Raw genomic sequence first — 16542 nt, 5'->3', positions numbered from 1 at the left:
AGGAGAAACTCAGTTTAACTTAGTCATTAACACGATATCACTGATATAGTTCTAAAATGCCTAGTAAGAAAAATGTTGTATTTACATTGCAACACATTTTATGTTGCACACATTAAGTAATGATAGCTTAGCTGAAAAAAAGCCTCATTACTTCCATAACAATTTCATTGCAACCTGTGTCACTAGGTAAACTGCGCTTCTCAATATCTGAAACGACTTCAGAAACAGCTAGCTTTTCAGGTCTAAAAGAACTATGTAAAATACCACTAAATATCTGGTCAGAGGACAGATCTTATGGCCCTCAGATGACAGCAGTTACAAAACAAGTAGCTCTTCAGCTACAGCAAAGTAACAGAAGTGACATCAAGATGTAAAAATTAGAGCAAGGGAGGTATCTTTTCACACGTGTGCACACATAAGTGCACACAGAAGATGCTGAGTGGTGTACAAGAAATGAACTAAATTTATGTCCTGCTACAAGGACAGCAAGAGAAGTAAGTTTTGACACTCATAATATAAATAAATCTTATATACAAATATAAAGGGTCAATATTTGGAGGTCTGATGGGCCCAGAGTCCCCAGCTTCCAGCCTGTAACCACTGGACTACGCCTTTGTATTTTCATATACCTGAATGAACTTGCACCAAATTTCAATGCTGCCAGAGGGATGGTGTATTTATACATCTAGAACAAATAGCAAATGCGCAATCACACATCCCTCAGAAAAAAAGTTAAATGAAAAGTTAATATAAAAATCATGGGCCAGACTATTAATAGTATATGGATTTTTCAAGATAGTGGATATGAGCTTAGCAAAGATGTGATTAGAATTCAGCATTGTATTTACAGTCAATATTAGTCAATTAGCAATATAAAAATAATTAGATAATGATCAGAATGAGTGGGCAAAATAGCTCAAATTAAAAAATCCTCAAACAACAAAATGAAACAACATGTAACAATCTACTATCAAAAGATCCCCTTCTTAGACTCTATCTCAGAACTGAATTGAACTCTAAGGCCAAAATTAGTAAGAAAGACCTCATATCTTCCATAAGAAAACTGCACCTGGTACTACCACAATTAAACTGTGAAAGGCAAAAAAACTCTCACAAAACCACAAACCAGAAAGATTCATAAAGATATTAGCCTCATCTAAAACAACCATTACTTCATGGTGCAAGAGCTGTGGCTGCATGTAGTGTTTGAAAGTGTGGTTTGGATGCACCAAACATTATTACTTAGGCATAAACACTGCAGGTCATCTGGCTTTCCTGATAGCATGTATTTACTTCATCCAAAAGAGAGCACAACTGACTTCTACTTTCAGTTTCACAAAAAAAAAAAACCAAAAAAAACCCAAAAAAACCCCCCAAAAAAACCAAAAAAACAAAACCAAAAAAACCCAAAACAAAAACACAAAAAAACCCCAACCTTAAAATGAATACAGAAAAATAGAACTATTGGTATGTAACTCTGAACTACTCCTGTTTTATTTTTCTAGCATCTTGTAAAGAAGAAATTGTGAGGAAAAGTTAGTGACAGCCATCAAAAAGACGAAAACACAAATCAGTGCTGTACTTTTTGGTCTCATGCTAAACCCCAGAACAGGCAAGCAACAGAAACCCTACTCTCACTAGGAAAATTAAAAAAAAAAAAAAAAATTAAAAAAGAAAAACAAAGGAAAAAGGTGTCATAAACCTTTGATGTTAGGAACATGCATTTGTGCAAAAAACCACCCTGCAAAACAAAACCAAAAACAAACCCAAAGAAAGCACCAAAAAATTTCTTAACCCACACCAAAACCATACAACGCTACAAGCAAACAAGCAAGACAAAAAAAATCTCAACCCAAATGCACAATGTCTTTCTGCCCAGTCAAAAAGTACTTACATGTTCAGTAGTATCATCATATTCCCACTAATTTACAGTAAAGGGAGTTGAAAGGAAGAACAAAAGAAATAAGGAGATTTGTAGCCTGGTTGAGATAAAGTTTTCTTCTTTATAGTAAAATTAATATGAAAGATGTCTGAAAAAGTCATGTTCAGATAAAATTATTCATGTAGAATCACATGAAATTTGGTTAATGAAATCAGGCCAGTTATTTTTAATTCCATTTCTGTTTTCCCTAAATTCCAGCTACTTCTCTTTCACTGACAAATAAAAGAAGTAATGAATCCTCTTGTACCCTGTAGGAGTATTTTATAATAGTTTTTATTAAAAGTTGTCAAGGCAGAATTAAAGGCTACCTGTTTTATTTAATCATGTTACTAGGCTATATGCTTCAGTTTCCTAAACTAATTCAATGCATTAGGTCTTGAAACCACACTGATATTTTACCATCAAGGTCTTCATACCAGCACAAGCCTTGATCACAGGTATCATAGAAGTACTACAGGAAGGAAGGAGAGCTGGGAAAAGAAAGGAGTTGACTATCCTTTGCCAGTGGTAAGTGGGCAGGTCAAAGCTAAACTTGACCTAAGAAGAAATACAACTTCTGCCTTTAGGATATTTGGACTCCAGTATCTCATCTAGTCTCCAGTTACTGACCTTCTAATGTTTAAAATCATTTTAGTCCTGAACCACAGAGAGGCTGAAAGTAAAAATTTGTGAAAGGAAGAGGAGAACCAAGGCACACTAGCATGTCCTTTTCCATCTCCTCTCCCTTTTCCCATTTCCCTTTCCCTTCTCACTTCCTGAGTACTTGCATCTTTGTCCCCACTGAATTTAAGCCTTAAGAACACCACGTTTTCCAAAACAGAAAAGTAAGTACTGGCAGCGAAGTCCTCCAGAAACAGACATAGTATTTTTTCCAATAGGGTCATGAGCAAAATGCAGGTGTAGGGGACTTATTCTTCAAACAGGTTTCTGCAAATCTGAAATTCAGAACTGACTGGGGAAAAAATCAAAAAGGCAACCCCCCATTTGTTTACCCATGTAAAATGTTAGAAAACAGATTTTACTCTTTGATTTAGGTTTTTTCCAGTCAATCCAGTCATAAACTGTGAGCAAGCAGTGAGACTTGTCTAATGGATAATATTTTCCCACAGGATGACTCCTTCGGTGTCAGGAGCTTTACAGAGTAAACCTTTCAAGTTCCACAGAGTACTGGTATATTTCAATCAGTAATATCCTAGTTTGAGAAGCTTTTTAAACTGGATGTTTTCATTATCTCATAATCTCATAATTTCTAAAATAGATGAGAAATTTTGCAATATAAATAACCACATATGTACTCAAACTAAGTTCCTAATTTTATTAAAGTTATGAAAAGTGTAATACCTCCGTGGCTTTTAAAGTTACAATAAGAACATTAATTTCTTGTGAAATGTGCAGTAAGGTGTGTACAAGCTAATCAGAGAAACACTGTAATAACAGGCTAACACAGGCTTCTAATGATTCCACATGAAGCAATGAAATAGGAGATGGGTGGATCAGGCCATACACAGTTTACTACACTGACCTGGATCAGACCACCCTGATGCCTTAGAACTTCACAGTATAGGCAAAGTCTCTAGGTTTAACAGAACCAGAAAAATGACATAGCCCAGCATTTAGCTGCAAATCAATAGAGAACAAAGTGTCTTGTTTTGGCCTAAGAACCTTTAAATGCAAGTGTTCTGAAAAAAAGAGTTTTTAAAATTGAGACAAAAAATACTAGCTCGTAGACTGGTAAACAGAAAGTAAAAAAGACCCTCAACAACAAAAGGCAGTTTTGGACTGCTCTCTGGCAAGTGAAATGTTTCCACTCTGACTAAGGAAAGAATGGAGTGTCCCAAATACCTGTGCATCGGCCAGCATGATGTCCTTCAACATGGGCTGACCCTTAGGCTCTCCGTTTTCCATCCTCACGAAGTGGACCTGGTATCCCCGAATCTGACCGTGCTGCTTATTGGGCACAGGTGAGCGCCAAGACACTTTAACAGCAGTGGAGTTGACAGCCTCCACCTCGACTTTGCGAGGAGGACCACTAGGAACTGGAACAACATCATTGGACAGAAGAGAATTACAGCCACCTGTCCCACCCATGTCTTTCACTTTTTTTTTAAAGAAAGGGCAGACTCACTAGGTTGTCTTTGAAGAATACAAATCATTCAGCAAATGAAAATGCTCAACAAATCTGCTCTACCTTTCGGTGAAAAGATCAAAAAACATGACTGATGCAAAAAATGGAAGAAAAAGGAGTATTAGAGAAATAGAAAAACATGTAAAAATGTACAAAAGCCAAGGAAGATGCTTTGAGATTCAAAGCATTATAGTACAAAGAGATATTTTAATCATTGAAATAATAATACTATAATAATAACAAAACCACAAAAGATTTTAAAAAAAAGTTTCCCCTTTTTTTTTTTTTTCTTTTTTTTTGCCAAGTTCTCTGTTTTATTTTGGTTTGTTTTTTTCTCAGGATAAAAAAGAAGGCTGATTACAAGGCTGTCTTCTGTCACTTTCAAGAATGGAAGAAAAGAAAATGTGTGGAGCATCAGTTTTCCAAGATCAAAAAACAAAACTAAAAAAAAGTCAACAAAAAAAACCCAACCCAAAAAACCCTTCAATTCAAAAACCACAACATGGAAGAAGAAAGCAGTTAAAGAAAAAAAAACAAAAAAAACCCCCAAAAACCCCAACCCCGCCCCCCCCCCAAAAAACAAACAAAAACAAACCAAAAAAAACCAGATCTGAAAAAAGTTTATAGACATAACTGTTTAAAAATGACAATGACCATAAAATCAAGGAAAAGGCAGAATTTTTTTTCCACTAAGAGTTATTTTTCATTAAAGGAGGAGCAAGAAGGATGTGTATGGGCTCAAAGGAGCAGAAGATTCATGTCACTTGCAAAAAGTTATTTTCTGATAGAAAAATACAAAAATACCAAACAGAAAAATGGTGTAGAAAGAAGAGTCTTTGATTAAAAAGCTCAAAGGATGATAATATCTGGTAATATTTGGGTAAAAAAAGAGGAGCAGAAAAAATTACTGTTAGCCTATACAAAAGACAGCAGATGACAGAGTCATAGAGGTGCAAACTGATCTAGTGGAGGCAACATACCATCTTCATCTGTTCGAATCAATACTGCTAAGCTCTCTGGGCCAGGTCCAACATCAGTGTGAGCAATCACAGAGATCCGGTACTCAGTCCATTTTTCCAGCTGTTCCAAAAGGTACTGGGTACTGTCCGAGGAAATTCCCAAAATTTCATGGGGCTTGACATCTTCTCCATCAATCCCAATGTACTTGATGGAGTACGCAGTGATAATGCCGTTCTGTTTTTCCAGCGGTGGAGGTTTCCAACTTACCAAAATGCTAGTGGAGCTGGGGCTTGTGCAACTAATGTCTTGAGGAGGAGCTGATGGCTCTAATTTCAGTAGTGGGTTAAAGGAGGATTTGAGTGGAAGGATAGAAGTGATTGAAAAAAAATGAACAAAAGAAAAAATAAAAATAAATAAAAGAGAACCAAATGAAAATAATAAACAAACAAAAAAGTAGAAACTCAAAAAAGCAAAACGTTAGATAATCATATGCACCTTGGCTTATTAACATGAGGAAACTGAAAATGAACAGACGAACTAAATGGTGAAAAAGTATGTAGGGGAAATATAAGAAAATGAAGCCTCAAAATAATATTACCTACCTGTAATTAAAATTCTTCTTGAAACAAAACAAAAACGTGATACTTCTATGACTACTGATCTATCTTTATAATCCTTGCAATTAGTGCAAGCTGTAACATTTTAAATAATACATGACATGTATTTACTTACAAATTTTGACATCCCCTTCAAGTGGCTTTACTTTCCTTAAGACAGAAAATCTTTTTTTACAGAACTCCTAAAAACTTGCAATAATTGCTAGAAATTACTCCATAGGTAGCCATTTTTGCAGCCTTTCTACACTCATAAACAAATTACCGTTAGTTGTTTTTTTTTTTAATGAGTCTGCCTGACACAAGTCAACCACAAATTATATTTTAATTGAAAGCATTTACTGAAACACTTATTGTAGCTAATATACTATGAGCATGCAGTCCATAGAAGATGAAGAAAGTCTTAGTCAAAGATTTACCTACCAGGAGAAATTGACAGGATTGTTGATTCTGACTGTAACTTGTACTTACCCTAGATCAGCTGTCAGTTTTATTTTTTAACTCCTCTTGTAGACACTTCGCTAGCAAAGAATTATTCCTACCAGTAATGTATATTACTTCTACAGAGAAAAAAATATCTACCCCAAACAACATGTAAAGAAAGCAGGTATTCATTTTACAAAGTGAGTTTACAAGCTCTGCACATTCAAATGTGAGTTTCTGATTTTGTTTCATCTCCTGACAGCATCACCAGACTTCCAGAGCAGAAATGCTCACCTTCACTCAATTGTTCTCAAAGGACTATATTAACATATTTACCTTTTCCAAGCTTCAGAGCATTTAAGCACACATGCCACTCCACTGCTTCCAGTGAGGCAAATCAAGCATTGAAAGTTTGGTATGCATTCATGTGCTCAAATGCACTTTGACTTAAACAAATCTATGCTTGCTAACACATCATTCAGAGCACCAAAGAAAGGAGCCATAATTCAAACTCACTAGCAGAAGGAGGGGATGTGAACTGCTTTCCTGTGTCTGCCGCCTGTCTCGTAAGAAAAACATATTTTGTGTGCAAGGCCTTTATTCCCCTTTACAACCACCTCTACACCTTTTCTTCCCATTTCTTAAGGGGAAAAAAGAAACAAACGTATACTTGTACATACTTATAACAGGAACATCAAACAAAATTAAAACAACAGAGCAAGCCTAGGACCCTGCTGTGACCTACTGCATTCATGCATGTATCTTTTGGTTCCCTACAGCTCTTTCTAGAGGGATCAATCGCTTTTTACCCAGTATGGCACACTGCTCCTCCAAAGGGAAGACAGGAGGGAATTTACTAGTATTTCGATTAACTAGAGGAGGTGGATGGAAGAACAGATGAGAATTAACACATTTGGGGTTATTTTTATAGGCTAATTCAGTAATCAAGTACTCAAAACAAATGGGCCCCCTTCTACCATTAACTTGTGCAGGAAGTAAATTACATGTAAAATGTCCCTTAAGGGTCTTACATAAAAGAAATAAATCCCTGCAGCATCTTCTTCTGATACCAAGATGAAAGGCAGTAGCACATTCTGGTGAATATTGCTAATAAAATCACAGAAGTTTATTAATTTTTAATCCATTATACTCGGAAAATGAAAAATATTGCACTTATGTGACTAAGGAAAATTTGAAGCCTACTTTAACGAGTTTTATTAACACACACATGCTTTTCCTTAATTGCACATTAAAAAAAAAAAAAAAAAAAAGTGTAATCTTTGCAGCAAATAACTTGGATCTGACCACTGAAATCAACTGGATTTTGCTAGTATCTGAAGACACAAGGCTGAACAAAACATAACATATTCTTATATTCAAAAAGAGAAAATGGCAATGTGCTTATAAATGGAACACACAGCCTTGGCTCCTAGTTTGTTTTGTACGCAGTCTAAGCAATCTTCACCCAGTATAAGACTGTATAAGACAATGAGCATTCTAAATAGTTGAAATGGCTCCCAGAATAAAAAAATACCTCTTTCTTAATCAAATTATTCATTCCAAATAACTAAACTGAAAAGCTGCCTTGCCACTGTATCTAAAGCTAACCTTGTGTTATATGTGTTTATTTATGCTAATTCCAAATGCCTTAGAAATGCTTCAGAAACACATTTAGCTTTGCGTAAAGGTGAGCAGAACTATGTCTCCAGTCACACTAATCGATATTAATGTATAACACTAACAAGGAACGATTGTATAATCACATGTCATGACTGCAAATTAAAAAGACTCATATCAACTGAGAAACTGAATTTTCTGATTTGAATAATCTTATTTTAAGAACAGGCAATTTAATTGAAAACAAATACAAATAGAATTGTACCAGATTTTTCAATGACACATTGTAATGCAAACTGTCAGGAAAGCATAACTTATCAGGCAAGAATAATCCTTCTGGATGTCATTGCTGAATAGCTGATTGTTTTAGTTAAGTCTTAATTTAAATGTTTTAAGGTGTATATAAAAGTCCCTGACAAATTTTTACATCTCAAACTGTTTTTCTCCAAGTGGAAAATGAGTGAATATCATAAAAAGCCCCAACTAAGAAAACTGAACAAAATCAGAACGATAAGATACTATAGAGAAACTGTTAAGAAATATCTGGTACAGTCTGAAATATTCATCCTGATCCACTCTACGGATTTTTGCACTTCAGGGAGATGCTGCAGAAACAACCTAGGGAGTGTGCAGACTGGGGAGATGGAACTTTATTGGTTAAGGACAGTTATTAATATACACCTATTGCATGATACAACATTTCACCTTATTATAAAATAAAATTTTATTATGCCAATGTTATATTGCCTCCTTAGTGACTGGTTTATTTGGGTTGTTTTATGAAGCTGTGTAAAAGCCATTCCTATATTAATCTGATCACAATACACCTCACCTATACACATTCTAAGCATTCTTTTGCTGTATCAATTAACATGAATACTGAGTTTTGCTTTTGTCTCTGTTTCTGCCTACCTCAGCCACTGAGATTAATCTCTTTGAGAAACAGAAACAAAGAAAATAAATATTTCAAGGAAAGACACCTACTTGACTGCATGGTTCTGGCTGAGATTTCTGCTGTTGAAGCACCCAGCCCTTGAGGAGACCGTGCAGCTAGGCGGAACAAGTACAGGCTGTTAGGTCGTAAGCCTTGCAGGCGATACGATGTAGTAGGTTCAGTGGAAACATGTTGCTAAAGGTGAATAATCAGAGAATGTTTTGGTTAGTATTCAGAGACTCTGAGTTCAATACACTGCCTGTATGCTTTTATACTGGTGTAAAATCATAGAGAAAAGCTCAAGTTCAAGAAAAAAAAGCAGAACAAAACCAAACTGTAAAAAACCATAACTGAATACATTACTTTTGACAAACATTAATAAACTAATTTTTTTAAGTCAACAGTTTAACAGGTGAAACTCAGAGCCACAAACAAAGCTTGACTGTTTGAGGAACAACAACTGTATACAAAGTATGAAAGGCTTTTCAGACAATACCACATGAACAAAGCCTTTATCTGTAACTGTCTTTTATAGCAGTGATTTTATAGTGTATGTTATCTTGGGTTTAATCTTGTAGTTAAATTTGTACTCATAATACCAAAATCAAATTCTTCTATTGGGTAACTTATTAAGCAGCAGACTGCATTCTACTTGGAAATGAAATATGGACCTGGCCCCCTTCCACAAAATGAACTTATGAACTCATAGTGTATGTGTGAAACTGCCATAAACATAAGCTCAGTTGGAGCATCTGAAATGACTTGAAGATGCAGGAGAAACCAGTGAGGTTGACCATCTCCTGTGTCCTTCTGGCTTCTTTCTTTTCTCTGTGACACCTGGTAATACAGCATTTTCCCTACCAGAAGAACTGTTTATTCTAAAGTTTATGGCACAAACATGACAGAGGCCCACAAACTGAAAATTCTTTACGAAGAAATGGTACAGAAAAAGCCTATAGCAGGTTTTACTCTTTAGAAAGAACCTCCTTTTTTCTTTTCAATTATTACTGAAATATTAGAAAAGCTTGGGAATTCTCTTACACAATGGCACAGAGAAACAAAAATTATCTAAGGCTGAAAATAGATTTCAAAGTTCAGGTATAAGTTCAAAAAAGGCTTAATGGGTCCACAAAATTCCCCCTAATATTTTTGCTTCCAAGCCTTTATAGAGAAACAGGCTGGGAGACATGTAATCAGTGTCTGAAACTGGATGGCATTTCTGTGGAGGATTCATTGGTGTCCACAGCAAAATTCCACTGGCTGGTAACCACTGACAACATTTTCTGCTGTTTACCCACTTTCAGTCTGTCACTAGGCTAACTGCTGGGCTTAACAAACCTAAATATCAAGGCATTTCTACCAAAGTAAGTTACTAAAACATGAAATTTACACCACTGCCACATTTTATGCCCAACTTATCACGGATCATTAAAAACATGTACAGTCTTGCCACTTACTTCCTCTCCATGTTCCCCATCTTTGTAAACCAGTTCATAGCTGGAAATGGTATCAGACCGTGGAGGTGTCCAGGAAAGCAGTATGCTCGTTTCAGACTCAGGTTCTGCTTTGAAGTTCAATGGCTGACCAGGCACTAAAGCAAAAGTTGAGCAGTGTTGCCAATTATTTTTTTGGATACTACACCACTTTCAAATCTTTTAAAATGTTATCTAAATATGGCATGCAATATTGCTTTTGTTTATCTTACTGAACTTAAACTACTTGATTCCCAGTACAATGAAACAAATTTATCTAAGCACAGAAAAAGAATAATGATGCATTTAATTCACATGCTAAAAATTATCAAGGATTTCAAATAAATGTTTTTGCAGTGTAAATAAAGCAAACAGAACCGAAATGCAATTGAAGAGATGCCTGATGATGAATACCAGCAATCTAATAAACTATGTGTGAAATGGTGAATATATACATCTTTATATTTGTGTGTGTATGAGAAAAAGCTAATAGAACATATGATTAGCTGAAATAGTCTAGGAGAGAGTGTTAAAAGTATTACATGCATTTCCAGATAAGATTTTTTTTCTCAGTTCATAAATGAAAGATAGTAAACACATCCCGGCCTTTAAGAAGACACCCACTACTTGCTTAACCTGAAGTAGTTATAACCCAGTGAAGAGATACTCAAATAATTTCTCCTTAAGTGACATATCTCCACCCTTTAATGATTGGTATATTTAAGAATATAGTTGAATTTCTAGTGACAATACTTTCTAATTGCAAGAAGCAAAATGCACTTTTGATTGCACTAGTCAAGAACATTCTTTGTTGCTGTATTTTGCACAATGGTCACAAAAATTGCTGACACCAAATGTTATCTTAATTTACTTTTTCAAATGTAAAGAAAATGATAAAGTTGACTAAGAAAAGACAGCAAAACACAACTATATCATTGGATTGTGTAAAATAGTTTTGGCACCCAAGTTCTAAAACACTACTTTCAGTTAATAGTGCCATTGGTAAGGCATGAAACAGCTTTCCACAGCATCTCTAGCTCTTCAAGAATAAAATTTGACATGCTGTCATTTTTTCAGGGGAAAAATAAAAAGACATACTTCTTAGCAAACACTGAGAACAGGTGTAAGAAGTAGGATGTGACAATAATGACGGTTCCACAAACATTTATTGGGGAAGAATCCTATTACAAGTATGTTCCTTTAGTACAGTAGAAGACCTAAAAGCTTCAGAGACCAAACTCTTAAAATAATTTGGTATTTTGATTTTTATCTTCCCTGGACTTCTACAGAATATCAGTTTGAGGAGAACACTGGCCTTATGTATTCTGGTACAGATTTGATATCTAACTTTTAACAAACAGAACCCTTCTACATGAGCTGTATATTCAAGTTCCTGAGTAGACAGTAAAAGTCTCTCTCTTTTTTTTTTTTTTTTTTTTTTTTTTTTTTTTAAATGACTGAGTGAGAGTAACAGGAGACCAACTCTTTTGAGGAATAAAAAGGGACAGGACTAATTAGATGTTTTTCTAAAAGGTGTCTGGTCTAAAAAGACACCACTTCCTGGGTCCTGCAAAGTGCAAAGACGAAATGATCCCAAAGCACTGGGAGCCATTACAGGAAACATCAACTAAGCATTTGTGACAGATTTTAATTTTGGAAGGAGAGGATGCAATGCTGGCAATGGCTCAGCTGGGAGAATGGGTGGCTCTCAACAGCACTCCCAGCAGAGACAGAAAGGATGGAAGATACGCAGCCAGGCTCTTCATAGAGTGTGGCAGATGAGAGGCAGTGGCACAAGTTGAAACATGAGAGGCTCAGGACAACCCAGAAATGCAGCCAGGGCTCAAGGAAGCTGGACCATACCAGTCCTGGGGTTTTTACATTTCAAGCGGGTGAAGCCCTAAGAAACTTGGTCTGACCCCAGAGTTGAGCCTGCTCTGGGCAGTGGCTGTGACTGGACACCACCCAAGACAGTCACCCTGGCAGCCTGAATTGTCCTGTGATGCTATGATCTGTACTTAATGTATAGATACATGACTTGTAGAACACAGACAGGCAATAATAGTAAATGATCAGTCAAGTGACTCATATGAAGGCTGGTACCATCTGTTATGATAAATATGTCAGCAGATGGAGAACTAAGGGTATTTCCTGTCTCTCTACGTGTTTTAAGACCCTCATTCTCCAAGAATTCCTCTTAAAAAAACTCAAATCCTTTGTCATCTTAGGTCTGCAATTCAATCATTTTATAAAAAAGCTGATGACTAATTAGACTTTTCCAAATGCTGTGGGTCAAAATAATATCTTCCTTCAAAATTTAGTCTCCCCTCAGATTTTTTTTAACTACAGTTAGGCAACTCTAATGGTGAAACAGTGACAGAAGAAAAAGTTGACTACAGAGAAATCTACATTGTTCCAAACAGATAAGAGAAGATGAAGAAGCAAGAAAACAAAACCAAAATAACAGAAACTAAACACATTTTATTACTGACAAACTCTGATATGGAACCCAGTATCAAAGGAAAAGTACTGGTTAAGGAAGTGGAACAATTAACTTTTAAACTACTTAGGATTTATGCCTAGAATACACAACTGCTCAAAAAAATCTTCAGTGGCACATGGGAGCAAAGCCAAGCTGGAGCTGACAGAAGCTACTGGTCTCCTTCAGAGAGAGAAAAAAGCCTAGAGAAACTGCAAAGTGTATGCAAGTGGACTTCATACTTTTATGGAAGGGGTTTTAATGTCACACATCAAATCTAACTCTATATTAGTACTGTACATGGGCAGGCCAGTAAATAGGATGGTTTTGCATGAACATTCTCTCAATACTGTCTTTTCAGTTTTGAGGGCAATATGCTCTACAAAAGTACATTAAAACCTCTAACTTCTGTGTGCTCCAAGTGTACCTCTTCTTTCTTCTAAATACATCTTGGGCAGTACACACAATGAAAGACTACAATGCAATAACAAAACAAAGAACAAAGTCCACAACATCTTTTTCCATAACTTCACATCACTTTCTACATTTTCGCTTGCCTATTCCTCCATGTTTACTGCTGGATAACCAGCAACAAACACAGATTTCTTGACTTTGTCCTGTATATGTGGTTTTCTCCATCCCTGATTAAAAGAAGGCTATCTACATCCCTGATTAAAGTACCTGCATAGGATCATAAAATAGGACCTCAGAAAAGCACTTTAGTTCCCTGCACAGCTCTACAGCTGGCTGAGGTAATCAGAAAACTACTCCAGGACCATGCTGGGCTTGCAAGCGATAATGGAAAAAGGAGCAGTGTGTCCAGTATAGAAAGAGCCCCAAGACATTGCTGGGGTGAAATCCGTACCTTGAGTAAAACTCAGTGAGTTCAATAACGAATCAGCTTTGCAAAGAACAATAGATCCATCAAGAGAATTTACAATCAGTAGGGAATCTGAAGGGACCAAGAGTTTATGCTTCTGAATTCTCTGAAAGAAGCATGAAACTCTACAGAGGAACTCTTTACAGCTGAAGAGTTACTGTGCTCGAAAGTTTTTGCTTTGCAAACAATACATGCATTTTTTGAAATAGCAAGTGCTAATAGAATATAATTTAAAAATAAAATGGGTAACATACAAAATAAAATGGTAATATGTGCACTGTTCTATCCCTGTCTCTCTGCTACAACTGAAACAACCTCTTCAAATGAGTCTGAAGATAGCTGAGGTTTGCAGCTTTGCAGTATCAAACAAAAGAACCACAGTACCCAAAATAACTGCTATACATTTTATTTTTTAAAAAAGCATAGTATATTATGTGAAAAGTAATCAGAAATCCATAAATCACTTTCTTCAAATATTATCTCCAACTGACATAGTGGGAGCCCAGAGAATAAAATAAAGGTGTTAGTCACTTTTTAAAGACAGAATCCACATGGTCTTGTCTGAATGACTAGAGAACACAGTTAAGAGAAAAATTATCAGTGTGTGAGGGTAAGATCCTCAACACTGAACTCAACACATTAGCATTTAAATGAAGTAAAATAGAGACTAGGACACTTAACAAAAGTTACCTTTGCATTGAGAGTAGGGGAGTTATTAGAAAGCAGAAATAGTCTTTCCTACCTGACCAGAAATATTCCTTGATGGAAATTTTAAAATATAAGTCAGTTAAAAAACTGTCCTATACTCTACCTCTGTATCTCAAAAGGGGGTGCCACAAGGACAGTGGATAGGATGAAGAAGTGACCACACATTAAAACATTACACAAGAAGTTTCTCTTCAACCTGAGGAAGAACTTCTTTATATTGAGGGTGGCAGAGCACTGGCTCAGGCTGCCCAGGGAGGTTGTGATGTTTCCATCTCTGGCGACACTCAAAACCCACCTGGATGTGTTCCTATGTCACCTGCTCCAGGTGACCCTGCCAAGGCAGAGGAGTTGGACTGGATGATCTCCAGAGGTCCCGTCCAATCCTAAATATTCTGCGATTATCCCACCTGCTTTCTTGCTTTGAGTTGAGTTTCTAGCTACATGCTCACACTCTTTTCATGTGGAAGTCAATTTCATAAAATGCTTCACAAAGACACTAGGCTAGGACTGCAGAGTTTCACAGACATCAGGTTTCCTCGTTGACATGTTCACAAAAAAATTAAATGTCTGGCGAAGTAGCTAGCTTGCTACACAGAACAGTACTTCCTTGCCACCAACTCCTTCTCTTAACTTCTAATCTTTTACCACAGGAACTCCAGAAACATTAATTTTGTTGAATCTAAGGCTCCATTTATGTGCCCTGCAAGTCAGATACTTAACCTTCTCATTATTGTCCTTTTTCCTGTGTTCAAAGCATTAGCCTTTTATAATTGTAATAAACCTCAGTCTCCAAATCACAAAGAATCCTTCATTTACAACTAATAATATGTTTTGTATTTTAAGTGGTTTTCTAAGGAAACATATGCTAACAGGTACACATTCATTTCCTTGAATATTTCTTCATTTTTTCCTCTCTTTTTCCAGTAATCCACTATCCAATAGATCTTGTGTATCTCTCCCTTCTCTTCCTACCTCAGCTCAGAACAAAAACAAGATTCACTTAATTCCTTCAGTAGCTATCCTCTCTTTGCAGGTTTGAAATGAAATGAAATGAAATGAAATGAAATGAAATGAAACCCAAACCAAGACAGTCAAAAATTCTAAATTTTCCTGGTACACAGAGATTAAAAGATGTTGCTCAGCGTATGCATTCTTATGATCATTTTAAGCCCAGAAAGGAGTTATGAGAAGTGCATCCTGAGCAGCTAAACAGAACACAAACAAATTTTGTTTTCTAATAAAGTAAAAAACCAAACCCAAAACTATAAAACCCCCAAAACATAAAAACAAGAAGCATCACACAAAGACTTATATAAATATTTCTTTATTGTAAAATTTGGTAAGTCAATTAATCTACATAATAGACCAGTCCTGACTCCATCCTTAATGGAATCTAATCCTTTGGCCCAAAATGCAGAATAAGGACTTCCTCAACTTTGGAAATTGATCTCCTTTTAGTCAAAAGGCTCAGTTTCACAGCTCTTTTCCAATTATAGAATCTGTTAAAATGGTGTCTTTTTACTATAAAGAAAGCACTGCTGAAAACAAGTGGGCAACATTACACATCTTTGCCTTCAAAGGCTTAAGAAAAACACTAAACATCAAAATTTAACTTTTTTGAGGTTCTTTCAGTGTCTGGTTGTCTGAAAAATAAATCCTTCTCTTCCCCTCAAACTACATGCTGCCAGTCAATATTTTAATTAAAAATCTAAATTTCACTACCAGCAGAGTTTCAGCTGACCTACAAAGAAAGAAGCCACTCATACACCCTTTTCAAAAAACCAATTCTGCTATACTAAGAAAACAAAAATTCCTCTGAATAGTTTTTTTAAGAACAAATTATTCATTTTTATAATCTCTCTCCAAACATCAGAACAGACTTAAGGCAGGATAGTCTTGAACCATCTAAAAGAGCCTGTAAGTCACATATGTCAGTGAAATTTTGTTTTATATATGCTCTAATATCCCCAAAGTGAGGGTTAAGCTAAATATAATAGAATGGCAGGCTTATTTGTTTAAAATAAAATCAACCAAATGTAATCAGCATCCCATTCCAATTTGAACTCTTGTTAAATGTTTCCATTAAACCCCCTTTCCCTGCTCTTAAATGGCACTTTATATTCACTTTAATATTTGGAATATGTTAAATTTTGAGAGACTTAAACTAAAACAATCACATTCAGATTTACATTAAAGCAAATCTGTAAGAAAAGGGCAATAAGGGCATTTTTTTCCTATGACGTTCACTGAAAGGAAACTACTGGATAGAGAGATTGGGATATCCTAGTTTTTAACCATACCCTGAACTGGACAACTTCACTAGACTTCTTGGTTTTTATCTCTTTTATGACTGAAAATATTTGTATTTCAAGTAAAAGTATCAATGCT

General features: G+C 35.8%; 1 protein-coding gene across 1 annotated transcript in view; it reads right to left on the bottom strand.

Moving 5' to 3' along the window:
- The window catches only part of PTPRD (protein tyrosine phosphatase receptor type D), a 317656-nt gene that overhangs the window by 116356 nt on the left and 184758 nt on the right, over positions 1 to 16542 (bottom strand). The window contains exons 11-15 of the mRNA XM_066180841.1: positions 10073 to 10206; positions 8666 to 8810; positions 5048 to 5353; positions 3785 to 3978; positions 1895 to 1921 (exon numbers count right to left, since the gene is read on the bottom strand). Of these exons, the coding sequence (XP_066036938.1) occupies positions 1895 to 1921; positions 3785 to 3978; positions 5048 to 5353; positions 8666 to 8810; positions 10073 to 10206 (806 nt within the window). The remainder of the gene's footprint in view (positions 1 to 1894; positions 1922 to 3784; positions 3979 to 5047; positions 5354 to 8665; positions 8811 to 10072; positions 10207 to 16542) is intronic.

Source organism: Chamaea fasciata, unplaced genomic scaffold (genome assembly GCF_029207755.1).
Source record: "Chamaea fasciata isolate MVZ Bird 193981 ecotype frontalis unplaced genomic scaffold, bChaFas1.0.hap1 SCAF_4, whole genome shotgun sequence".
Classification (NCBI taxonomy): Eukaryota; Metazoa; Chordata; class Aves; order Passeriformes; family Sylviidae; genus Chamaea; species Chamaea fasciata.
Note: the sequence above shows the minus strand (reverse complement) of the source record. Positions and strands in the feature narration are given on the sequence as shown.